This window comes from Trichosurus vulpecula, chromosome 1, assembly GCF_011100635.1.
Source record: "Trichosurus vulpecula isolate mTriVul1 chromosome 1, mTriVul1.pri, whole genome shotgun sequence".
Taxonomy (NCBI): domain Eukaryota; kingdom Metazoa; phylum Chordata; class Mammalia; order Diprotodontia; family Phalangeridae; genus Trichosurus; species Trichosurus vulpecula.
Genome location: NC_050573.1, coordinates 83122294 through 83148578, shown reverse-complemented (window position 1 = coordinate 83148578; position 26285 = coordinate 83122294). Strand labels below are relative to the sequence as shown.

General features: G+C 41.6%; 1 protein-coding gene across 1 annotated transcript in view; it reads left to right on the top strand.

Annotated features, from left to right (window-relative positions):
• ARHGAP39 (Rho GTPase activating protein 39) overlaps nt 1-26285 on the top strand; it is a 283264-nt gene that overhangs the window by 188410 nt on the left and 68569 nt on the right. The window contains exon 4 of the mRNA XM_036742205.1: nt 16259-17672. Coding sequence (XP_036598100.1) covers nt 16259-17672 — 1414 coding nt within the window. The remainder of the gene's footprint in view (nt 1-16258; nt 17673-26285) is intronic.

The following is a 26285-nucleotide window of genomic DNA, read 5'->3' as shown; positions in this document are numbered from 1 at the left end:
AGGGGAAAATGGTATTTGTCTAAATAAAACAATGTGGTTATGTAGGGAATTCATTGACCAACTTAAATTTATAGAAAGCAATTACAGAAGATGAAAGCAGGGGCCATATAACAGTAAATCTGAGTGTTGTCTGGTTTCATAAAAATAGTTTTAGGAGTGCTAGACCTCAGAATGGATTGAGGCTGGTGAGGAAGCATACAGGCAACAATAAGGAGACTGGGGGCAGGGAGGGGGAAGAAACGGGGAGGGAGATAATCCAGGTTAAGTGATTTGCACAGGGTGACACAGCTAGTAATTATCTGAGGCCAGATGTGAACTCAGGTCTTCCTGATTCCAGGGCAGGTGCTCAATCCACTGTGCCACCTAGCTGCTCCAGTAAGGAGACATTTAAAGCTCCATTGGGAGAAAAAGGGTCAAAGAAAGGATAAGATCTTTGCTGATGGTGAGTGGGATGTTGATAGCTGAAATATAGAGAAGGCAGAGCTATTCCAGTCTTACTTTGTTTGTTTTCGCTGCCAAGGAGAATGACCTTATTGGTCACTAGAAACGATTGAACAAAAATGACTCATAGTAAGAGAGCACCTATTAGCGCTTGATCTACTTACCTGACCTAAAAGAGCTACCCCATCCTTAGGTCCTAAAAGTGCTGGTAAATGTGATTACTGAGTCACTGTATGTGATATTTGAAAAGTCATGGAAAAGGGAAAAGGGACCACAAGATTGGAGGTCAAATTGAGTCATGATTTAAAAAAAATAATCTTAAGACTCTATATTGACTTATATATTGAGCTTGACTTAGATTCTGGGAAAATACCAGTCAGTTCATTAAATAGATGAGTGGCAAACATCCAGAAAAGAAGGCAATGATTACACAGAGTCAGCATGGTGTTATTAAGAAGATTAGCTAAACATGTCAAACTAGCCTAATTTCTTTTTTTTAAAAAAAAATGGGATTACTAAATTTATAAATGAAAATGGAGTAGAATGGAAAAAATTAATAATCTTTCTTGGTTCAAAACACTGTGCTAAACACTGGGGATACAAACAGAAAAGCTGACAAGGAGCTCACATTCTTACTGGAAGAGACAACAGATCGAGGAGGGGTTATGTTCAGTTCATGATAATTGAAAGGCTAAGAAGTACCTAGGCAGGAAAATTAGCAGTATAGACAGCAAGATCTTTGGGGAATAATGTCAGGGCAGATAGTCCACTGCCAAAGGAGAGAGTAGGTTCAAGTATTGTGGGGCTCTAGGATACCTCCAATAAGAGGTAAGGATGTGGGGATCATTATGAAGCTGACAGTGGGTATCTTGCATTTAGTGGGAACTGGGTAGGGGGACAGAGGGTTGGTTAGGAAAGAGAAACATCCATGACTTCTCCCTCCTTACCTCCATTCCTGTCTCCTTTCTTCTTGGTATTCCTTGTTGGGCTAGGGGAAGGGAAGGAAAGCCCCTCCAGGAGCTGTGGAATGCCATTTACCTAGATTTTAGCCAAGTTTTTGATAAAGTTTCAGGGGCCATTGCCAGTCGTCTTGACCTTTGGCTTGCCACTGGACTCTGATGACTCTGGAGGTGACAGTGAAGCTGATGATTTTGCACAGCCACTGCCTCATTTAAATCCAATTCACTTGCAAGTAAAGACATCACTCTCCTGATGTCATTGATCCTCTTTGAGAATAAAGGGCAACTCCTGTGGAATAGCCCAGGGACCTATACTTGGCCATATACTATTTTTAAATCATTTTTGTACTTTATTTTTTCCACATTATTAATGGTGTAGATAAGGTCAGACATAAAGATGACACAAAACTGGAAGGACAGCCAATTTGGGTGACAAACTCAGGATCCAAAAGATACCATGACAGATTGACTCGAATAAGATTATAAATGTAAAGTTTTACACTTAGGTCCAAAAAACAAAACAATTTCACAAGGTATATGGTAGAGGAGGAATGAAACATCTATTGTTCAGAAAGGGATCTCTAGGATTTAGTGGTCTGCAGGCTCAGTATGAATCTACAGTGTGATGTGTCAGCCAAAAAAGCTATGGATCAATAGATAAAGCATTTATTAAGTACTTACTATGTTCCACGCATTATACCAAATGCAGGAGATTCAAAAATAAGCAAGCAAGATAGCCCCTTGCCTCAAGGAACTTATATTGAAAAGTATAAGATAACACATAAGAGCAAAGCTAAAAAGCTAGGGGGAAGCAAGGGATCCAGCAGCGTGGCAGTGTCTAGGAAGTGAAGTGGAAACCTGGATCCTGGCAAAATTAAATGATAGCTCAGCAGTCCAAGCCCAGGGTTGTTTCAGGGGCAGTTCCAGTGGGGAGAAGGTGGAAATGATAACGGAAGTGGCTAAGTGATATGGAGGCCTAGTTCAATGTAACATAAAGCAATCTTGGTATGAATTTTGAAAAGGAATAGCTTCCAAGAATCAGGGGGATAGATAATATTTCCACTGTACTTCATCCTCGTTAAGCTGAATCTGAAGCACTGTGCTCAGTTCTGGGTGCCACAGTTTCAGTTTTTTAATTAAATTTTATATTTTTCAATCAGCAAAAATATACTTCCTCTCCTGCCCATACCTCCTCAATTGAGAACAAAAGAAAAACAAAACCTATATCACAGACACGTATAGTCAGAACAAATTCTGACATTGGCCATATCCAAAATAATATGTATGATATGTACATGTGTGTATATGTAAAATTCTGCACTCTTGAGCCTTTCACTTCTGTGTCAGGAGGTAAGTAGTATATTTCAGCATTAGTTCTCTACAATCATGATTACTCATTACAGTGATTAGAGTTCCTAAGTCATCCAAAGTTCTTTGTCTTTTCAGTGTTGTAGTTGTTATATAAATTGTTCTCCTGATTCTGTTCAGTTCATTCTCCCGTACAAGTCTCCCTAGGTTTCTCTAAAACCATCTCTTTTATTATATCTTACGGCACAATAATATTCCATCACATTTGTATATCATGACATGTTCAACCATTCTTTAATTGATGGATTCGTTGTTAGTCATTTCATTTGTGTCTGACTCTTTGTGACTCTGTTTTAGGGTTTTCTTGGCAAAGATACTAGAATAGTTTGCCATTTCCTTCTCCAGCTCATTTTACAGATGCAGAACTGAGGCAAGCAGGGTTAAGTGATTTACCCAAGATCACACAGCTAGTATCTGAGGCTGGATTTGAACTCCTGAAGAGAGTCTTCCTGATTTCAAGCCCAGTGCTCTATCTGCTGCACCACCTAGCTTTACCCATTAATTGATGGATCCCCCCTCCATTTGTAATTTTTTGGCTCCCCAAAAAGGAGCTTTTATAAATATTTTTGTACTTCCTTAGAGTTTGTTTTGCTTAAGATTAATCCTTCCCTTAATTTACCCTAGCAGTAATACCCTCTTTTCCCTTCTCTTTCCCTCTTTTTTCCCTGTGAAGTGAAATGTACTTCTGTCCTTGACTCTATGTGTATATGTGTCTTTTTTCTTCCTTTGACTAGTTCAGATTTACTATCAGCAGATTCAGGTCACCTGCTCCCCTCCTTCCTATTTGTTTTTATAAACTGCTGTTTCTACAACCAAATTTTGTGAGATAATTTTTCCTAATCTTCCCTTCCTCTCTTCTTCCCTCCTTCCTTCCCTCCCTCCCTCCAGTGTATTCCTCTTCCCCTCTGTTTCTGTTAACATCAGGATATAACAGAACCACTGCCAGGCCTTCTTATAGTTAGACTCTGTGACCCCTGATGATGATAGAATTCAGAGGAGACACATGTGTCATCTCCTCATATTTGAATGTAACAATTTACTCTTGTGTAGTCCTTAATGATTGGTCACTCATGTTTGCCTTTTTAATGTTTCCCTTAACACCTGTGTTTAAACTACACAGTTTCTATGTAACTCTGATCTTTTCATCAGAAATACTTAGAAATCCTCCATTTCATTAAAATCCATTTTTTTCTCCTGTAGGATTACACTCAGTTTTTCTGGGAAATTTATTTTTTGTTGTAAAACTCTATCCTTTACCTCCTGGAATATTGTATTCCAAGTTCTGTGTTCCTTTATAATAGAGGCTGTAATCGCATATAATCTTGACTGTGGCTCCTTGGATTTTGAATTCTTTCTTCCTGGCTGCTTGTAGTGTTTTTTTTCTTTGACCTGGAAGCTCTGGATTTTGGCTGTTATGTTCCTGGGAGTTTTCATTTTTGGTTTCTTTCAGGAGGTAATCTCTGGATTCTTTCTGTTTCTACTGTCCTCTGGTTCTAAGAGATCTGGGCAGTTTTGTCTTTTTTTTTAAGGCAATTGAGGTTAAATGACTTGCCCCAGGGTCGCACAGTTAAGTGTCCAAGGCTGTATTTGAATTCTGGTCCTCCTAACTCCAGGGCTGGTACTCTATCCACTGCACTGCCTAGCTGCCCCTTGGGCAGTTTTCTTTTACTGTTGCTTGAAATGTCATGTTTAGGTTGTCTTGGGCTGGAAATTTTTTCACTCTGTCATTTTGTGGGTTCTGTTGCTCTAGAATTTGTTTAGAATCATTTTTACACGTATTTGGAGGGGTTTGGGGGAGATCTCAAGCAAGTCCCTGCTTTTATTCTACCATCTGCCCCTCTGCCCCTCAGAATGTCACGTTTAGGCAAAATCTAATTGGTTGTCTGAGCTCTGCAAGTTCCTGACATAGGTTTAGTTCTGAGAAAGAATAGATTGGTGTTATCAGCCAACTAGGAAGCTCTGCTGGTTGAGAGTGACAGAATTATAAGTTTCCCTTTGATCTGGGATTTCTTCCTTGGTTACTCCTCTGTAGGCTTCAGACTGGACCAGAGGTTAGAACTGAGACCCCACTCCTGGGGTCCCAGACACACTGCCGCTCCTTGTTTCTGACCTTGCTTCTCTTTCACAGCCTAGGGCCCACAACCACACCTTACCCTAGAACACAACACCTTGGGTGCAGGTTACCTCCTCAATCCACCCTGAATCTGTGACCCTTGGTAATGAGTAACAAAGCTTCCAGTTGGCATCGGTTCATAGCCTCTTCCTGCCCTGGAGTGCTCCTGGCCAAACCTAGTACCTAGTGGCCATAGATCTCTCTTCTCCATATGCCAAACTGTGCTGGAAAAATTACTCATTGTGACTTTTTCTTGGATTTCCCCATCAGGAGTCAGTCTAGTGTATTTTCTAAATCTGTTTGGAGGAGTTTGGGAGGTGGGGACCTTGGTATATCTCTTTCTGCAGCTCCATCCTGTGAGCTCTACCCCCAGCATGTTTCAGAAGGTCCTGACTTAGAGGTTTCGGAAGGTACTGTAAGTTTGAAGAGTATCCACGGGAGCCTCCAGGGTAATGAGAAACCTTGAGAACGTGACATTAAGATTTGTTGAAGGAAGTGGAGCCATTGAGACTGGAGAAATCTAAAGTGCAACCTGCATTCCAGTATTTGAAGAATCACTTCTAAAAGGGGTTAGATTTGTTCTATTTGGATCCAGAGGTAGAAAATAGGAGGAATGGGTAAAAGTCACAAAAGAGGCAAATTTAAGCTTTAAAGTAAGCAAAACTTTCTAACTGAGCTGTTCGGCAGTGGAATGAGCTTCCTCAGGCCATGATGGCTCCCCTCCTCAGAGGGATTCAAACAGATGCTGGATGAGCATTCGCAAGACATATTATTGTAAGAATTCCTTTGTCATCATAGAGTAGATAGCCCCTGAAGGCCCTTCCATATCTCAAATTCTGTGACTCTGTGAAGTGGCTTGATCAAAGCCACACACCTTGTGATGTATAAAAATTATCTTGTACATAGTTCATGTTTTCCAATAATCTGCCTTCAAGGATATGTTATAGGGAGTGGCACAGGGATTCAAACTTAGGTCCTCTAGCTCCAAATCCAGACTTCTTCTCACTTCATCATGATGGTTCTGTAATAGCACTTCCTGTACTCTGTAATAATTAGCATTTGAAGCTTTTCTTCTCCTCTTACTCCTTAGCCAGCTCCTTTAAAAGGCATTAGGGGAACAGCATAACATTGTGGAAAGTGCACTGGATGATTTGGAGTCAGGTGACCTAGATTTGAACTCCATCTCTACCATTTACTCCCTTTGACAAGTCGTTTATGCTCTTTAGGCCTCAGTTGTCTCATCTGTAAAATAAAAGATTCTGCCTAGAGGATCCTAGACCTTTAAGGTCACAAGAGTAATTGGAATATATACAGAGCTTTGTTGGTAAATGTTTTAACAACTGATTTGCTGGGGGGAAATGTGCCTCCTAACACATTTTTAAGTTTAATTTGCATTATTAACATTTTCTCCATCACTTTCTTAAGTCTAGACAATCAACAACACAATAAATCAAGTCCTGATTTGTAGCATTTATCAATCTCCAAGGTATAAATGCTTACACTGAAAATTTAACAATAGGACCAAGCCTGTTAGAGATATCTCCAGTACACATCTACTGGATAGGCTCCCCACATCTCTTGTATTGAAGACCAATTAATAATCATCTAATGTTAATTTTCTTGCTATAATCAAGAGCATGTCCCTGTGATCTTCATTCTTTGAGTCAGGAGAATTTTAAAGCACTTAGCACAACTCCTGGCACATAAGTATTGTATAAATATTAGCTATTATTATTGTTATCTCAAGGTGATAATTTTTTTCTAATTAATTTATTTATTTTTAGTTTTCGACATTCACTTCCATGAGATTTTGAGTTTCAAATTTTCTCCCTCCCTCCTCCCCCCTCCCCAAGATGGCATACAATCTGATAAAGGCTGTACTTCCACATTCGTGTTAAACATCTTTTCACATTAGTCATGATATAAAGAAGAATTAGAACTAGTGGGAGGAACCAGGAGAAAGAAGAAACAAAACAACAAAAGAAAAGGAGAGCAAATATGAGTCTTCCATCTGCATTCAGACTCCAAAGTTCTTTCTCTGGATGAGTTTTTCAGAGTTGTTTTAGATCTTTGCATTGCTGAGAAGAGCTAAGTCTATCAAAGTCAGTCATCGCACACTGCGGCCATTACTGTGTCCTAAGTTCTCCTGGTTCTGCACACTTGACTCAGGGTCAGTCCATATAAGTCTTTGCAGGTTTTTCTGAGGGCCACCTACTCATTATTTCTTATAGCACAATAGTATTCCATTACATTCATATACCATAACTTGTTCAGCCATTCCCTAGTTGATGAGCATCCCCTCAATTTCCAATTCTTGGGCACCACAAAAAGAGCTGCTATAAATATTTTTGTACATGTGGGTCCTTTTCCCGTTTTTTATGATCTCTTTGGGATACAGACCTAGAAGTGATGTTGTTGGGTCAAAGGGTATGTAGTTTTATAGCTCTTTGGGCATAATTCCAAACTGTCCTCCAGAATAGTTGTTTCAGTTCATGACTCCACCAACAGTGCATTAGTGTTCCAATTTTCCTGCATCTTCTCCAGCATTTGTCACTTTCCTGTTTTGTCATGTTCACCAATCTGATAAGTGCGATGTGATACCTCAGAGTTGTTTTGATTTACATTTCTCTAATTAATAGTGATTCAGAGCATTTTTTCATCTGACTGTAGGTAGCTTTAATTTCTTCATCTGAAAATTGCCTGTTCATATCCTTTGACCATTTATTAATTGGGGAATGACTTGTATTCTTAAAAATTTGACTCAGTTCTCTATATATTTTAGAAATGAGACCTTTATCAGAGACACTGATTGTAAAAATTCTTTCCCAGTTTTCTGCTTCCCTCCTAGTCTTGGTTGCATTGGCTTTGTTCGTGCAAAAACTTTTCAATTTAATGTAATCAAAATCATCTGTCTTGTGTTTCATAATGTTCTCTATCTCTTGTTTGGTCATAAATTCTTCTGTTCTCTGTAAATCTGACAGGTAAACTATTCCTTGCTCTCCCAGTTTGCTTGTAGTATCAGCCTTTATATGTACCCATTTAGGACAGGTGATAGGGTAGAAGAGGGGAGAAAAAGGGAAGGAGAAAAAACAAATAAGGAAAACCTTGTACCCATTTTGACTTTGTTTTGGTATAAAGATATTGGTCTATGCCTACTTCCTGCCATGCTATTTTCCAGTTTTCCCAGCAGTTTTTGTCAAATAGAGAGTTCTCATCCCAGAAGCTGGAGTTTTTGGTTTATCAAACATAGATTACTATGGCCATTGACTACTGTGTTTTGTATACCTAACCTATTCTACTGATCCACCATTCTATTTCTTAGCCAGTACCAAGTAGTTTTAAGGATTGCTGTTTTATAATACAATTTAAGATATGGTATGCCTAGGCCATCTTCTCTTGCATTTCTTTTCATTAATTCCTCAAGGCAGTATTTCTTTTAGGCTAGACAACTGTGGAAGACAGTCTACTAAGGTATGGAAAGGTTGCAGTGGTGGAAAAGGTACCCACACCAGTGACACCCATGACTCATTTAAGTATTTGAATAGGAAGCTATCCCTCTCATTGACTTTCAAGTGCTGCTTTGGTGCCCCAATGTACTTAGTGCTAAGAGGAGTAGGAAATGCAAAAGGATAATGAGCACTGGAGGACAGCTAGGTGGTACAGTGAATAGAGAACTGGCCTGGAGTCCGAAAGATTCATTTTCCTGACTTCAAATCTGGCCTCAAACATTTACCAGCTGTGTGACAAGTCACTTAACCCTGTTTGCCTCAGTTTCCTCATCTGTAAAATGAGCTGGAGAAAGAAATGGCAAACCAATCCACGTATTTTTGCCAAAAATATCCCAAATGGGGGTCAGAAAGAGTCAGACACAACTGAACAACAACAAATGATCCCTGGGCCCCAGCGGCCAGCTTGGCTCACTGCAAAGAAAGATCAGAATCTCCCATAGCAGCTGAGAAACAAGGCTTTCCCTGTTTGTTTTTTCTCCTTCCCTTTTTCTCCCCTCTTCCACCCTATCACCTGTCCTAAAATCTTTCTATTTCTGGTCATTTTTTGCACTCAGGATTCTGAATAGGAACAGTCATTGTGTTTTTGTTACGTAGCAGTCTGAAAGGAGGATCCCCTATGTTGTGCCTCACATAGGCCATACCTGGGCTGAGATAGAACTCTGATTCATGTAACAGGTCCAACTCTGTCCCTGAAATGAGGAGAAAGAGGAGAATGTTCTAGCACAGATGGAAATCAGGAGTTAAAGTCATTCAACAAGTGTTCATTAAATGCCTATTCTGTGCCAGGCACTGTGCTAAGTGCTGGGGATACAAAGAAAGGCAAAAACAGTCCCTGTCCTCAAGTAGCTCACAGTCTAATGAGAGACAAAAAAATATATAAAATACATTTAAAAATAGGTACATACAAGATAGATACAGAGTAGATGGAAAGTAATCTCAAAAAGTAGGATAGAGGCAGAAAGCATGGCAAATCTAAGCCTTCTTTTCCATAAGGATCCTTCATATACTCAGGTCCTACCCTCATTGAATTCACAGTCTAGCAGGGAGTTAAAGTCTAAAATAATCCATGGAAGTGCATCAGAAAATAGCAAAGAAATAAGGGGGCGGATCACTCCAAAGTTAACAAAAAAAAAATTAGACCATATTGTTGGAAGTGTTTTCACCCGATAGTACTATAAGACTTGGACCTTTGTACCTCGGTTAAGGGATTCAAATAGAGACCTTCAGAAGTTCATTCCAAATCTGCTGTGCTGTAGTTCTGAGCCTTATAGCTGCACTTGTAGTCATGGCACATTTGAAACAAGAGGTAAAGGGATCAGTACAGGATCACAGATTCAGAATGTTTGTTCTGGAATGGACCTTTATCTAGTCTAGCCCTTCATTTTACAGAGGAGTAAACAGGCTTAGAGAGGATAATAACTTGCTTAAGTCAGTCTCTTTCACAGCACCAGGATAGAATGAAGACTAGGATGCTCCCTCCACTTACTTTTTCTTCTTACCGAGCCTTTGGTCTGGGTAGCTACAGGTTGAAATGTCCTGCACCTTCATCCCGAAACTGCTGACTTCTGCACAACCCCTGCTTCTTAGGTAGCTGGGACCAGCATTGTCAGATTCCGCAAGGCAACTGTTCCCTAAGGCAAAAACATCACTTTTTTGTCTTGTCCCCAATTCAAAATTGGACTTTCGACAGAATACTCCAGCCAGAGTGAGAGCTAGAATAGGCAGCTAGTTCAAAGGAAAAGAAAACCGCTTTTGTTTATTACTCCTGTGTAGCTTTTGACATGGACTGTGCCACATTTCAAGCCAATGGTATTGAAGTGAATGTGCTCTTTAAAATTCCTCAAAGCTACAGTATAGATTAGCAGCAGTAGCCATGTTAAAGCAAATAGACAGGCTAAGGTGTAAATAATACTGTGACAGTCTTAGCCCTGACTAGGAAGGATTTAGATCTGAAAGAACCATTTCATATGAGCTAATCCACATCCATCTCCCTTGGTTTTACACATAAAGTAACTGAGTCCTAGGAGAGCAAAAGGATTTGCCCAAGGTCAGACAAATAGAGTGAGCTGGAATTTGGATTGGCCAGATCCTCAGATGCCAAAACCACTGTACTTGGTTTAATCCCTGCCCACCCCCCCATAATGATTCCCTAGAATGGAACATCTCTGAGGTGAACTGTGATTCAGGAACCAACATCCTCCCGGGTGCCATTAGAGACAGGGCATCAAAGTGAATCTGGCTCCTTCTTATTCACATATGCCTTGAACTAGATCAGCCCTGATTCCCTTCTTGCTCTGAGGTTCTGTGATTCTCTGTTGCCTCTGTTCAGCGTGAATTGTTACTTTGAGTCCACCACACCCAATGTCTGGGAAACCAGAACTAACACTTCTGTGATCTCAAATCTTAACACAAATGGGAGTTATTGCTTCAGTTATTGTTTTGGATCTTTGATGTAATTGGTACCATCGCTCTTTCCACCAGTGCAGACCACAGTCTCTGTGTCTGTTGTTCTCTTCTTGCCGTAAATCCTCTAATGAGACTTTTTTTTTTAAATGCAATTTATTTATTTGATTTTCACAACATTTTGAATTACAAATTTTCTCCCCATTTCTACCCTCCCCCCCACTCCAAGATGGCTTATATTCTGGTTGCCCTGTTCCCCAGTCAGCCCTCCCCTCTATCACCCCCCTCCCCTCTCATCCCCTTTTCCCTTCCTTTCTTGTAGGGCAAGATAAATTTCTACGCCCCATTGCCTGTGTATCTTATTTTTTAGTTGCATACAAAAACTTTTTTTGTTTTTGAACATCTGATTTTAAAACTTTGAGTTCCAAATTCTCTTCCCTCTTCCCTTCCCACCCACCCTCCCTAAGAAGTTGAGCAATTCAACCTAGGCCACACATGTATTATTATGTATAACCCTTCCACAATACTCATGTTGTGAAAGGCTAACTACATTTTGCTCCTTCCCAACCCATCCCTCTTTATTGAATTTTCTCCCTTGACCCTGTCCCCTTTCCAAAGTGTTTGTTATGATTTCCTCCACCCCCATTTGCCCTCCCCTCCATCATCCCCCCGCCTTTTATTTTTTTTTTATCTTCCTCCCTCTTCTTTCCTGTGGGGTAAGATACCCAACTGAGTATGTATGGTATTCCCCCTCAGGCCAAATCTGATGAGAGCAAGGTTCACTCATTCCCCCCCCACCTGCCCTCTCCCCTCCTCCCATAGAACTGCTTCCTCTTGCCACCTTTATGAGAGATAATCCACCCCATTCTATCTCTCCCTATCTCCCTCTCTCAGTATGTTACTCTCTCATCCCTTAATTTCATTTTATTTCTTTTAGATATCTTCCCTTCATCTTCAACTCACCCTGTGTCTGCTCTCTCTCTTTTACATATATATATATAAACACATATATATATACACATACATACACATACATACATATACACATAGATACATACATACATACACATTCACATATATATATATACATAAACATATATATATATACATATATATATGCATATTCCCTTCAACTACCCTAATACTGAGGTCTCATGAATCATACACATCATCTTTCCATGTAGGAATGTAAACAAAACAGTTCAACTTTAGTAAGTCCCTTGCAATTTCCGTTTTTTGATTACCTTTTCATGCTTCTCTTGATTCTTGTGTTTGAAAGTCAAATTTTCTATTCAGTTCTGGTCTTTTCACTGAGAAAGCTTGAAAGTCCTCTATTTTATTGAAACTCCATATTTTGCCTTGGAACATGATACTCAGTTTTGCTGGGTAGGTGATTCTAGGTTTTAATCCTAGCTCCATTGACCTCCGGAATATCGCATTCCAAGCCCTTCGATCTCTTAATGTAGAAGCTGCCAGATCTTGGGTTTTTCTGATTGGGTTTCCACAATACTCAAATTGTTTCTTTCTGGCTGCTTGCAGTATTTTCTCCTTGATCTGGGAGCTCTGGAATTTGGCAACAATATTCCTAGGAGATTTCTTTTTGGGATCTATTTGAGGAGGCAATCAGTGGATTCTTTCAATTTCTATTTTGCCCTGTGGCTCTAGAATATCAGGGCAGTTCCCCTTGATAATTTCCTGAAAGATGGCATCTAGGCTCTTTTTTTGATCATGGCTTTCAGGTAGTCCTATAATTTTTAAATTATCTCTCCTGGATCTATTTTCCAGGTCAGTGGTTTTTCCAAGGAGATATTTCACATTGTCTTCCATTTTTTCATTCCTCTGGTTCTGTTTTATACTATCCTGATTTCTCATCAAGTCACTAGCTTCCACTTGCTCCAATCTCATTTTTAAAGTCGTATTTTCTTCAGTGGTCTTTTGGACCTCCTTTTCCATTTGGCTAATTCTGCCTTTCAAGGCATTCTTCTCCTCATTGGCTTTTTGGAGCTCTTTTGCCATTTGAGTTAGTCTGTTTTTTAAGGTGTTGTTTTCTTCAGTGTATTTTTCAGTATTTTTTTGGGTCTCCTTTAGCAAGTCATTGACTTGTTTTTCATGGTTTTCTCGCATCCTTCTCATTTCTCTTCCCAATTTTTCCTCTACTTCTCTAACTTGCTTTTCCAAATCCTTTTTGAGTTCTTCTATGGCCTGGGGCCAGTTCATGTTTTTCTTGGAGGCTTTGGTTGTAGGCTCTATGACTTTGTTGTCTTCTTTAGGCTCTATGTTTTGGTCTTCTTTGTCACCAAAGAAAGAATCCAAAGTCTGAGACTGAATCTGGGCGCGTTTTCGCTGCCTGGCCATATTCCCAACCAACTTGACCCTTGAGTTTTTCAGTGGGGTATGACTGCTTGTAGACTAACGAGTTCTATGTTCTACATTTGGGGGGGAGGTGCCAGCTCTGTCAGAGCCGCACTCCTCCTTCCCCAAGGACCCCCAGTCCAGACTGGACTTAGATCTTCAGCAGGCTGTTGCACTCCTGCTCTGATCCGCCACTTAATTCCTCCCACCAGGTGGGCCTGGAGCCGGAAGCAGCAGCAGCCGTAGCTGCCCCACCTCCGCTGCCTCCGGGGCTGGAAGCCGAACCCCGAACTCCTTCCACTCCCGCAGCTTTTCCCACTAACCTTCTCCGCAGTCTTTGGTGTTTGTGGGTCGAGGGGTCTGGTAACTGCCGCAGCCCACATATTCAGGGCGCTAGGGCCCCCTCCGCCCGGCTTCTGGTCTGGATCGCCCACGCCGCTCAGGCTGGGCTCTGCTCCACTCCGTTCCCAGCTCCCAGCTCCGTGCGGGATAGACCTCACCCAGAGACCATCCAGGCTGTCCTGGGCTGGAGCCCTGCTTCCCTCTGCTGTTCTGTGGGTTCTGCCGTTCTAGAATTGGTTCAGAGCCATTTTTATAGGTTTTTGGAGGGACTCGGGTACGGAGCTCACTCTAGTCCGTGCTTACCAGCCGCCATCTTGGCTCCGCCCTCTAATGAGACTTTAACCAACATTTTAGAGGCCTTCCCCTTTGGTTCTTTTGATATCTCAGGGGTACCAGTGCAGCATAGCATTTATCCATCTGCCATCCTTCACTTTAAGTCACCGGCCCACCTTATTTTCTGTTCTTAAGTGTCCTCGATAACGTCCTTTATGCCGATCAGTCAGTCAGCCAGAATGTGCCAGTGCCTATTGTGTGCCAACACTGTGCTAATCTCAGGGGATACAAAGAAACCCTCGCCTTCTGAAAAGTTCAATCCCTGTTCTCAAGGAGCACACAGTCAAATGGGGGAGACAACAAAAACAGCTATGTACAAACAATATGTAGATGGGGCAAATTAGGGGTAGTCTCAGTGATGAGGTACTAAGATTAATGAGAACTGTTAAAGGCTTCTTGTAGAAGGCAGAACGTTGGCTGAGAACTGAAGGAAGCAAAGGTAAAGATGAGGAGGGAAAACATTCCAGTCAGTCCAGAGGGACGTCCACTGAAAACAGTCAAAATCAGATGACTGGATCACAGAGTGAGGTGTGGGAGTAGGGTGTGAGAAGATTCGAACATTGCCAGTGGTATTGTTGTAATAGTTCTTCCACAGTACAGTAGATCCAGGTGATCCTTTTTCATAGGATATAGAGGCAAGGAACATTAGAGACCATCTAATTCAGTGCCTTCAAAATTTTGCAGTTGAGGAAATGCAGGCCTAGGGAGGTTGTGACTTACTCAGGATTACCCAGTTAGTAACAGAGCCAGGATCTGGAGCCAGGTCTCCTGACTTCTAGGTCAGTACTGTTACCAGCCATGCTGTCTCAAAGGGCCCTTCCAGCCCTTTGAGGTTAAAGGGAATCCAGTCTTAGTGCAGGCAGAGGCAGGCTTTGCAGGGTACCTGTTTTGAGTTTCCTTCATTACCTGATATTCTGCAGGCTGTTTTAGCCTTAAAGTGGGAGAAAATTGGGTCCAGTTTAGAAACTGGTTTTTCCTATTTCAGGTAGTGCTCTCTCTCTCTGTCACATTTGGAATTGTCTGAATGGGAATGTAAGGCTTTTTGTCATCCAGAATCCATGTCCTAGGCTCTCCGTACCAACATGTTATAGAATATCCCCAGAGATACTGTGGTCTGTGATAGGAGTGTTAAATGTTAAAATGGAACCTGGAACTGGTTTCCTAAAACTGAAACAAAGCATTTAATAAACGTTCTCATCCTGCCCACTTCTCCCCTCTCGTGATCAGTAAAGCCTGTAGCACAAGGCCTGGCACAGAATAGGGGTGTCAAACTCAAATATAAAGGATCTCTGTAGGCCACTAGTGACTTAGAAAACCATCACCTCAGCTCTCCCGGTGTTCTGTCCCACCTAGCCCAAGAGCCAAGACTTTGTATCCAGATTTTGTAGCTGACAGAATTAAGTGAACCTGTACCTCACTTAGGAATCCCTGTCCAGATGAGATCGATTCTGTATGTGGAAGAGTGATCACCCTGTGGGGAGAGAGTTGGACAGGGGGGATCCTGAATGAGTGAATGAATTAATGAATGAAGCATGCATTACTGTGTGACAGGCACTGTGCTAGTGGGATACAAATACAAAAGTGAGACAGCCCTTCCTCTTCAGCAGCTAGCTTTTTAATGCGAGTAGACCATATGTAGAGCAGACTTGTGGCCGGGGAAGGGTATCTTCATCTAGAAAGTCACAGAGGGTGCGCTGAGTTGACATACCTTTACCAGAAGCAGCGGTCGCATTGATTTTGTTATTGTTCTAGAGCAAGAGAGGTGGCGAAAGGGCACACCTATTGTGCCTGGCAAATTAAGAAAAGATGATGTAATCTGAGGTGACTTGGTATAAAGGGTGCACAGGACAGTATGACCCAGGGCTGGGCAGCCCAGCTTCTCCAGAGCATGGTCTCTGAAAGTCTGGGTTAGAAGGTAAAGGAGCTGCAGCAACAATGGCAAGATGACCAAGGTAAATCCTGGGGCAGAGACTCTTCTGGGTGGACTGTCACTGAGCGAGCTTTCCCTCTGCGTGCTTCTCAGAGCATCATATCTGGACTTCTGTGACATTCTTCCCGCTACCATGTACTTATGTATCTGTCTTAGTCTCCGTATTAGGTTATGAGCTCCTTGGAGGCAAAGACTACATCTTAATTCATCATTGTATCCTCGAGCATAGTGTGTTGCACATAGCAGGCGCCTAATAAATAAATGCAGGTTGTTTTATATTTGAGTTCCAGTGATGAAATTGGGGGGAAGAATGGAGGTTGCCTTATTCGTTGTTTCCATTTGGGTCCTATTTGTTGTTATTCTTGACAAAAGGAAATACGGGAGCTACAAAGGTGGAACAAATGCTCATTGTTGTGGGTGTTAAGAAGAGCCACGGGTCAGCCACTTACCTTTCTGCCTGCTTATTTACCCCAATAGCTAACTCTGTATTTCTCTGTCTCTTATCTAGGACCTCATCCTTGCGCTGGAATACGGGGACCAAAGAACGGATGCTCATCAAGGTGACAGATAGGGAGCCAAGCTTCCTTATGCACCAGGGGAATGACTGCCCCACAGACAACCAGCCAGGGCCTCGCTCTCGGAGGCCTTCAGGTGGTCAACAGTCCCCCAACCTACAAACCTTTGCACCAGAGCCTGACAACTCAGTCTTCTTCCCTGAGAGGAAGTCATCACCTTTCTTGAAGAGGGCTGAACACGTTGGTAGCTGCTCCCCTTTGCTGGGCCGTGGGGACCGTGACTCATTCTGCTCCCCTCTCCAATCGCAACACAGAAAACCCTCAAGTGAATCACAGCCATCTTCACCCCGCTATGCCTATGAGCCACCCCTCTATGAGGAGCCCCCCATGGAATACCAAGCCCCCATCTATGATGAACCCCCCATGGATATGCAGTATGAAGCGAGTGGCAGCTACAAGGCAGGTTCCCCGCAGAAATCACCTATCCGTAAGCCCCACCCCTTCCTGCAGTCACCCAAACAGACATCCAACTCCCCCTACCAGCAGCTGGTGCTCACCAAACAGAAATGTACTGACCGTTTCATGAGCCTGGAGTATAGCCCTGCAGGCAAAGAGTACGTACGGCAGCTGGTCTACGTGGAACAGTCTGGCTCCAGCCCCAAGCTCAAAACAGGCTTACACCACAAGTACTCCCCCAACCCCATTGGGGGCTCCTACTCCCTACAGCATAGCCCCTGCCTTGTAAGGGATCAGCGTCTAGAGGTTAAGTCAGGAGACTACAGCAGCATGGAAGGATCTGACTTCAGGCATGGACAGCCTATTTCCCAGCTTCCGCATGGGGAAGACTCCATGTCTTGGTCCAGCCAACAGGATACTATGTCTTCAACAGGTTACTCCCCTGGCACTAGGAAGAGAAAAAGCAGGAAGCCTTCTCTGTCACAAGACCCAAATACTTCTTCGACTGATGGCTCAGGGGATCGGGACCTCCTAAGTGAGCAGCTCGGAAGTGATGACCGACCTTTGTTGGGCCCTAGCCGCCCCCAGATGAGCCGTACAGAGAGCAAGTCAATGGAGGCAGACGTGGTGCGAGGCTTCCCTGAGCCCTTCTTGGCACAGGCCCGGCTGGCCTGGGAGGCTCAGCAGGCACACTACCATATGAAACAGCGTAGCAGCTGGGATTCCCAGAAAGATGGTTCTGGCTATGAGAGTGATGGAGCCCTGCCCCTCCCCATGCCTGGACCTGTAGTGCGTGCATTCAGCGAGGATGAGGCTTTGGCACAGCAAGAAAACAAACACTGGAAGAGAAACACTTTCGAAAAGCTGGGGTTCCCACAGATCCTACTGGAGAAAAGTGTCTCTGTTCAGACCAACCTGGCCTCTCCAGAGCCATACTTACATCCATCTCAGGTAAACCTCCAAAGGAGACCAAGGCAGGGGAGGGAAAAGGAGAGAAGGTCCGATAGAAACCAAGCTGCCCAAACTTTCAAGGGGTACCCTCCACCTCCCCCTGGGCTGAATCACCAAATTAGAAAGTTGTCTTAGTAAGGCCCTGGCAATAGGATGTCTGTTGTCTGAGCCCAGCCTAAAGTTGTAGAGGCTCATCACCAGAAGGAGGCTTGTTACAGAGAGATTGATTTTTTTTTTAATCGGCAGCAGTTCAAAATAGCCATCTCATGGGACAAAGAGACACTGTGATCTGTGTTGGCAGATAGAATATTAACACATACTACCACAGACTCTTGGAGTCGTACGCTAAGTTCTGTTGTCTGTTAGCCTTCCTGGGTGCTGGGAAAGAGTAGCAAGAATCCTGATCCCAGCCCAACAAAAAGCTTTAGCATCTGCTAATCATCAGTGTGGCCAGTACCACACGTTGCAGGGAAGTGATCATCTCAAACATTTATCTGCTGCTTTAACCGTGATACTGGCCACGGTGGGCACTTGTGGGCCCCTTTTTTAATGTGGAGGAGTGGAAAGAGCACCATAGTTGGTGTCCAAGCACCTCAGTTTGAATATTGACTTTGCTACTGAACAATTTAAGTGGGCTTCGCCAAGTCATTTAACCTCTGTAGACCTCAGCTTCTTCATCTCTAGGGTTCCTAGGGCTCAGATCTATGATCCTTACATCCGTGGTAATGCCACATAAAAAGGCAACAGTGCTGCAAAGGACATGATGGGAAAGCACTTGGAGCCTTCGAGACAGAAAACCATTCCCCAACACCTCCAAGGTGTGTGACCCTAATCAAGTTAGGTAAATTTCTGAACCTGTTTTGTCATTGCCGTTCATCTTTGAAGGTCTCTCAAGGATCTGTCCTTGGCCCTGTTCTGTTTAGCATTGTTATCCGTGACGCTTCACAAAGATGGGAGAAGTGTGGCTAAACAACACTTCATGTGAAAAAAAAAGATCTGGAGGTTTTAGAAGTATACTATCTCAATAAGAATCATTAACAGGATATCTCTATCAAGACAGCTGATGAGGAGATAGAAAAGTCCATTGGGGGAGTTGAGTCAGGAATGAAGCCAACTTGACTGGGGCACGTCAGGAGAAGTGAGAGCACAGAGATGCAGATTTCAGTTCACATTCCTACATGGAGGTCCGTTATAAGAGTTCTCCAAACAAAGACTGGAAAGCCACTTACCAGGGGTGCTAAAGAGACAGTTCTTTTTAAGGTACAATTTAGATTATATAATCTTTGAAGCAGCTCCTGACTTTGTGATTCTTCTAAGGGAGAAGCACTTGGTATAATTTAAGTACTATGGAAATAGGAGTTGTTATTCTATCTCTGTCTTCATATCCTTTTAGTATGGCCCCAGCAGTAGATTGTGCTTATCACTAGAGTAAGGCTGTTTTTGTCTAGTGCAGCTCATTAAGTTACTAAGCTATTAGTCTACAGTTGTGGAGAGAGTATTAATGATAACTGACATTTATGGATTTAAGATTTACAAAGCCCCTTCCTCACAACAGCCATAAAAGGTTTATGGTACAAATGTTATAGTCTTCATTTTACAGATGATGAGACTGAGGCTCCGAGAGCTTCATAAAATCACAAGAAATCATAGTTGGGACTTCAGAAGTATCCCAACTAATTCCCTCGAAGATTCCACCCTCCAGCATCCCCCACAAGGGGAGCCATTCTCTTTCCTGGTGAAAGGAACCTACTAGCTCCCAGTCTATTCTACTTTTTAACAGCTCTTAGAAATTTTTTTCTTTACATTAAGTCAAAATTTTCCTCTCTTTGGTTTACATCCATTAATCCTAGTTTTGCCTTCTGGAGAGCCAAGCTGAATAAATCTAATTCCTCTTCTGTATGACAGCCCCTTTTTAAAAAATTTTTTTTTACTTATTTCTTTAAATATTTCCCAATTGAATGTGAAAAATTTTAACAATCATTTTTTAAACTTTTGAGTTTAAAATTTTCTCCTTCCCCTCACCTTGTTCTTCTGAACTTTATTGATATAGGGAACCATGGAAGATTTCCAAGCAGAAAAGTAAAGCAATCAAAGTGATTTGTGATAAAGTCTCTTGAGGAGCAGGCCAGGCTTGGCAGCAGGGAGCAAGCACCTTAAATGACAGGTTCAGATTTTAGCTCAGCTAAAGGTTTTCTCCCCCAGCTCCCTATGGGCCATTTGTGCTTAAGCAGGCTGGTTTAGTAGAAAAAGTGCTGGACTTGGAATCAGGAGACTTGCATTTGGATCCTAGCTCTGGCAATAGTTGTGTCACTATTACATTGGCAGGTCATCCAACATCTCAGGACTTCAGTTTTTATCTGTAAAATGAGATTATTGGACTAAAGAGCTTCTAAGGTCCCTTCCAGCTCTAAATCTATCATCCTGTGATCTCCCTGCAGCTCAATTGCATCAGTTCTAAAATGGGCATAATACTTGTATCTCCTTTGTAGATTTGTTTTGAGGTATATTATTTGTAACCTTACAGCATTATTAAAATATGAGTTCTTGTTACCATTATATTCTTCACGTCCCTGGTATAGACCTTAAACTTGGGGTCCCAGTGAGCCTTTTTCATGTTATGGCATTTCTCATATACATCCCCTTCTTTCCACTCAATCCACAACCACCCTAGTAGCAAAGGCCTTCATCACCAATCTCCTGAACTAGGGGGTAGATAAACAACAACTGGCAGCCAAAGCTAGCTTCCATCAGCCCTTGTAAGGTCCTACAAGCTAAGAATGGTTTTGACATTTTTAAAGTTTTATTACGTTTATATTAAATTATATATTACATAATTCAATTATATGTCATTTAATAATATATCAGTAAATTTATATATATTTATATTTTAAAATGTGAAAAACATTCTTTGCTTGTTGAACCTTACAAATTGGGCAGTGCCCTCAGAGCCATGGTTTGCTGACCTTTTGGTCTCCTTGTCTTAACTCTCTCCCCACTTGAATACATTTTCCACTCAGCTAACAAAACAGTTATTCTAAAGTACAGGTCTGATCCTATCATCTCTCCACTCAAAAAAGTCCTCAGGATCCCGAATACCCTTTTTGTTTTTATTGTTTAGTCTTTTCAGTTCATATCTGACTCTTTGTGACCACATTTGGGTTTTCTTGGCAAAGATACTAGAATGGTTTGACATTTCCTTCTCTAGCTCATTTTTTATAGATGAGGAAACTGAGGCAAACAGGATAAAGTGACTTGCCCAGAGTCACCTGCCTAGTAAGCATCTGAGGCCAGATTTGAACTCAGGAAGATGAGTCTTCCTGACTCCAGACCTGGAGCTCTATCCACTGTGCCACCTGGGGCTGGGGGGAGGGGCACCAAAAAAAATTACCTCTAGGGTCAAGTAGTAAAACCATCTGCTTGAGTCAAGTCCAGTGAACAAACATTTAATAAGCACCTGCTAAGTGCCAGGAGTTGTGCTAAGTGCTAGGGGTACAAAGAATGGCAAAAAAGCAGTTCCTGTTCTCAAGGAGCTCACAGTCTAGAAGGGGATAAACAGGGTAACTTTGAGATGATCTCAAAGGGAAGGCACTAGTATTAAGGGGGATCAGGAAAAACTTGTAGAAGTGAGATTTTAGCTGGAAACTAGGAAAGCCAGGAAATGGATATGAAGCGTGGGGGACAGCCAGGGAAAAGGCACAGCATTGGAAGATGGAGCGTCTTGTGTGAGGAACAGCAGGGATGCCTGAGTACAAAAGGGGGAATGAGGTGCGAAAAGACTGAAGGTAGGAGGGGGCCAGGTTGTGAAGGGCTTTAAAAGCCAAACAGAAGATTTTGTATTTGATCCTAGGGGAGATGAGGAATCATTGGAGTTTATTGAAAAGTGGAAGGGATGACCTGGTCAGACCTGCACTTTACGAAGAACAGTTTGACAACCAAGTGGTAGATCAACTGAATGGGTAGAGACTTGAGGGGGTCAACCATCAGACTAATGCATAGTCCACATGTGAGGTGATGAGGACCTCCATTAAGGTGGTAGCAGTTTCAGAGGAGAAAAGAGGAAATGGGCAAGGGGGAGAGGGGGAAATGTTATGGAGGTAGACTTGGCAACCAATTGGATGGGGTGGGGGACAGTGCTGTGAGAGTGAGGAATCCAGCCTGTGTAAATGGGGGAATAGTGGTAGTACCCTTCATAACCTGGTCTCTTCTGACCCTTTCCATTCTTGTTACAGTCTTCTCTGCTCCCATTTACACTCAGGTTTCACTGGTCTACTTGATGTTTTTCACACATGATCTTCCATCCTTAATTCTCTGCCTTTTGACTTTCATACATGGATTGCTTTCCTTTCTCACCTCTTCCTCTTGGTTTCTGGTTTTCCCTTCTTAGATTACCTTTCATCTACTCTGTTTATATTTTGTGTATATGTACTAATTTACTCATTGTCTTCCTCATTAGACTGTGAGCCCCTTGAGAGCTTTATAATTGTTTTTCTTTGAATCCCCAAAATTTAGCACAATTGTTGCCTAATTGACTGAAGAGCTGTAGCCAAAGATGTATTTAAAAAGTGAGTCTGGTTTATTTGAAGAACAGTAAAGGCTTCTTTAGGTCAGGGACTGTATCTTTCACAGTTGATTATCTTTACAATATTGCTGTGTCACTGTGTACAATGTTTTCCTGGTTGTTCTCACTTTACTTTGCATCAGTTCATTCAGGTCCTCCCAGGTTTTTCTGAAATCATCCCCTCATCATTTCTTAAAGCACAATGATATTCTATAACATTCATATGCCATAATTTGTTCAGCTATTCCCCAATTGTTGGTCATCTCAGTTTCCCTTTCTTTTCCACTACAAAAAGAGCGGTTATAGTTATTTTTTTACATATCTCTTTGGGGTATAGACCTAATAGCAGTATCACTGGATCAAAGGGTATGCATAACTCAATAACTTTTGGGAGGTGGTTGCAAATTACTTTCCAGAATAGCTGAACTAGTTTACAGCTCTACCAACAACCAACACATTAGTGTACCTATTTTCCCACATCCTCTCCAGCATTTGTCATTTTCCTTTTTTGTCATCTTAGCAAGGCTCTTGGATTTGAAGTGGTTCCTCAAGAGTTATTTTAATTTTCATTTCTCTCATTATTAAGGATTCATAGCATTTTATATGCCTATTAATAACTTTGATTTCTTCCTCTGACCTGCCTACCCATATCCTTTGATTATCCATTTTACCCCATGTCTCTTATTTAGTCACAAACTCTTCCCCTATCCATAGATCTGACAGGTAATTTTTTCCATGCTAATTTATTTATGATATCTCCCTTTATGTCTAAATCATAAATTCATTTTGAGTTTATCTTGGTATGTGGTGTGAGATGTTCGTCTGTGCCTAGTTTCTGCCAGATTTCTTTACCTTTTTCCCAAGTTTTTCTCAGTTGGTGAGTTCTTGCCCCAAAAGCTGGGATCTTTGGGTTTATCAAACACTAATTTACTATCTTCATTTGCTTCTGCATATGCTATAGTTATCAAATTCTCTATTTCTTATTCAGTACCAAATTGTTTTGATAATTACAGCTTTTTATATAATTTGATGATTATACTCTTTCCTTGACAGACCATACCCCAGGGATTTTATTTAGTTGTGGATGCCACATTTTGGACATATATTGATATATTGGATAGCATACAAAGAAAGTCATCTGGAGTGCATACATGGATCAGCTGAATGCCTTGTACCCATATTTATCTTAGAGAAGAAAAGATTTAGGGGGGACACAGTAGCTGTCTTAAATTATTTGGAGGACAGTCATGTGGAAGGGGGTTTAAATTTTGTTTGCTTGGCCCTAGGAAGAAGCTGGAAGCAATGGGTAGACTTTTCAGAAGATAAAATTTTGACTGTCAGTAAAAATATCCTAAAAGAGCCTTCAACCATAGAGTAGGTTTCCCCGTTATTTGAGATCTTCAAGTTGAGCTTAACTGTTATAAAGAGAATCCTTATTCCTGTAGGGATGGCATGGAGACATACAGCTTAATTCTGAAAGTCTATGATACTCTTTTTCTGAGATAAACCACTTGGTAAGTTACTTTGCGGTACCTTCATGCAGTAACCAGAAGATTCTCTCTCTTAGGGCCTCCTTAAGAGCCTGGGAGATCTATGATGTGTCATTCAAAGTTTGCAACTCTGACTCCTATCCTGTTCTGTTTGCAAGCTCATTATTCAGGAGGACACTGAACAGAAACACTGGCAAGTTTGTGAACTCCCATAGGCTTTGGTTTCTTCCCAGTGTCCTCTGCAGCTTCTCAGCATACTGCCCACCCCTCACAATACCTTCAAAAATGGTCACTCAGTAATTAAGTGGGAATACCTGGTCCAAGAAACTGGCAGGTAATGAGGGTACGAAGTTTTGAGATTGACATCCTGGCACTGGACTAACAGCTCAGTATTTATTATGAAATCCTAAGTGTAAGGAAGCCTTGGTGGGAAAGGTATATCTCTGCAGCTTCTAATAGCACCCACCTGAGGGAATGAGGATTATTATTAGTTCAGAGTGAAGGCTCAAAGGAACAGGAAAATATTTGTCATTGAATGATACTGTGATTTACAGTTTTACAAAGTACTTCCTGTCAATGAGTCAACAACATTTTAAAGTGTCTGCTATGTGCCAAACACTGTGTGAGGCTGGCAAACATCTAGGTGCTGGAGATATGGAAACAAATCAAAAAGACCCTTCTCTCAAGAGAAACAACCTACCTAACTACCTGTTTGTTGTTTAGTTGTTTCCATCATGTCTGACTCTTTGTGACCCCAGTTGGGATTTTCTTGACAGAGGTACTGGAGTGGCTTGCCATTTCCTTCTCCAGCTCATTTTACAGATGAGGAAACTGAGTCATACAGGGTTAAGTGACCTGCCCAGGGTCACACATCTAGTAAGTGTTCGAGGATGGGTTTGAATTCAAGTCTTCTTGACTCCAGGCCTGGATCTTTATCCACTGTACCACCTAGCTGCCTATACATACATACATACATACACACACACACACACTCACACACAAAATACTTACCAGGTAATTAGCAGTGTGAAAACTAATATCTCAGAAGATTAGGAAAGGCTTGTGTAGAAGATGATATTTGAACTGAATCATAATGGAAAAACCAAGGATTCTAAATGGGTAGAAAGGAGACAGCCAGGGCTGAGGTGTAAAGACAGGAAATAGAATGCTTTTTGTATGAGGAATTGTAAGATTAGTTCTAAGTGGAACTACAATGTTTATCAAGAGGAATTATGTGTAATCAGACTAAAAAAGTAGGTTGGGCCCAGATTATAAAGGACTTTAAATGCCCAACATAAGTTTATATTTGCTACTAGAAGTAATAGGAAGCCACTCAAGTTTATAGAATAGGAGAGAAATGTGGTCAGAAAAATAACATGATTAGATACTTACGTAGGTAGAAACAAGATTTAGCAACTGATTGGATAAGTGGGGTAATGAAGTCTGAATAGTCAAGGATATTCCTGAGGATACAAACCTGGATGACTCAAAAATTGGTGGTGCTTTCAACAGAAATAGGTTCTGAAGAGGGGTGGTTTTGAGGAGAACGTAAGGAGTTCTGTTTTGGGTATATTGAGTTTGAGGTGCCAGTGGAATTTTCAGTTGGAAATGTTTAATAGGCATTTGGTGATGTGAGCCTAGATATTAAGAGGGAGATGTGGCTGAATATGTAGATCTGGGAGTTATTAGCATAGACATAATAATCAAATCTATAGTGGCTAATAAGGTCACCAAGTGAATTAGGGGGTATGAGGAGGTAGATAATATTATACAGCAAAGGAGACTGAGAAGGAACCTTATGTAGGTAGTGCAAAGATTACTATTTCCATTTTACAAATGAGATTCAAAGAAGAGAAATTACTTGCCCAAGCTCACATAGCTAGTGAGTATTAAAGCAAAAGTTTTCTTGCCTTCTCACTTCTAGTGGAGGATCTCATGGATTTGTTCTTGGTCTTGTGGTATTAAATGTTTTTAGCAGTGACCTCTGTGAAAGCCTAGAATGGGGTCTTTGCCAGATTTATAGATAACACAAAACTTGAAAATATAACCAACACGTTGGTTGATGTGTCAGAATTGAAAAGGATGTTAGCAGACTAGAATAATGGGCCAAATTTAGTAATATTAATTTTAATCAACAAAGGCTTGTGGTAGTGGTGTTGGGGTAGCCTTGGCACCTGGATTCCTAGTTAGGGACTTGGCCTCACTAGCTTCCGTAGAGCTCTATCTGGCAGGGAATCTAAAATAAACATGCAAATAAGAGCTAAAATCATAAAAACCTATTATTCTGCGTATTGTAATGAAGCAGAGCCAAACAGATAGATAAAAAAAGTTCACCCTCTCCTGATAACCATCTAAAGTTCTGGCTTTGCCTTTATTTACTTTTTTATTTAGTAGTGCTAAGTGTGTTTGCTTTTCCTATTTTACTGATCCTACTTTGCGCTATTTCCCCCTCATTCTTGACTATTCCATCTCCTTTACCCACCATATCTAATGAATTGTGAAGGCCTCGCAATTCTGCCTCAGTAACACCTCGTGCTTCCATCCCCTTTATCTTGTCCACTGCTA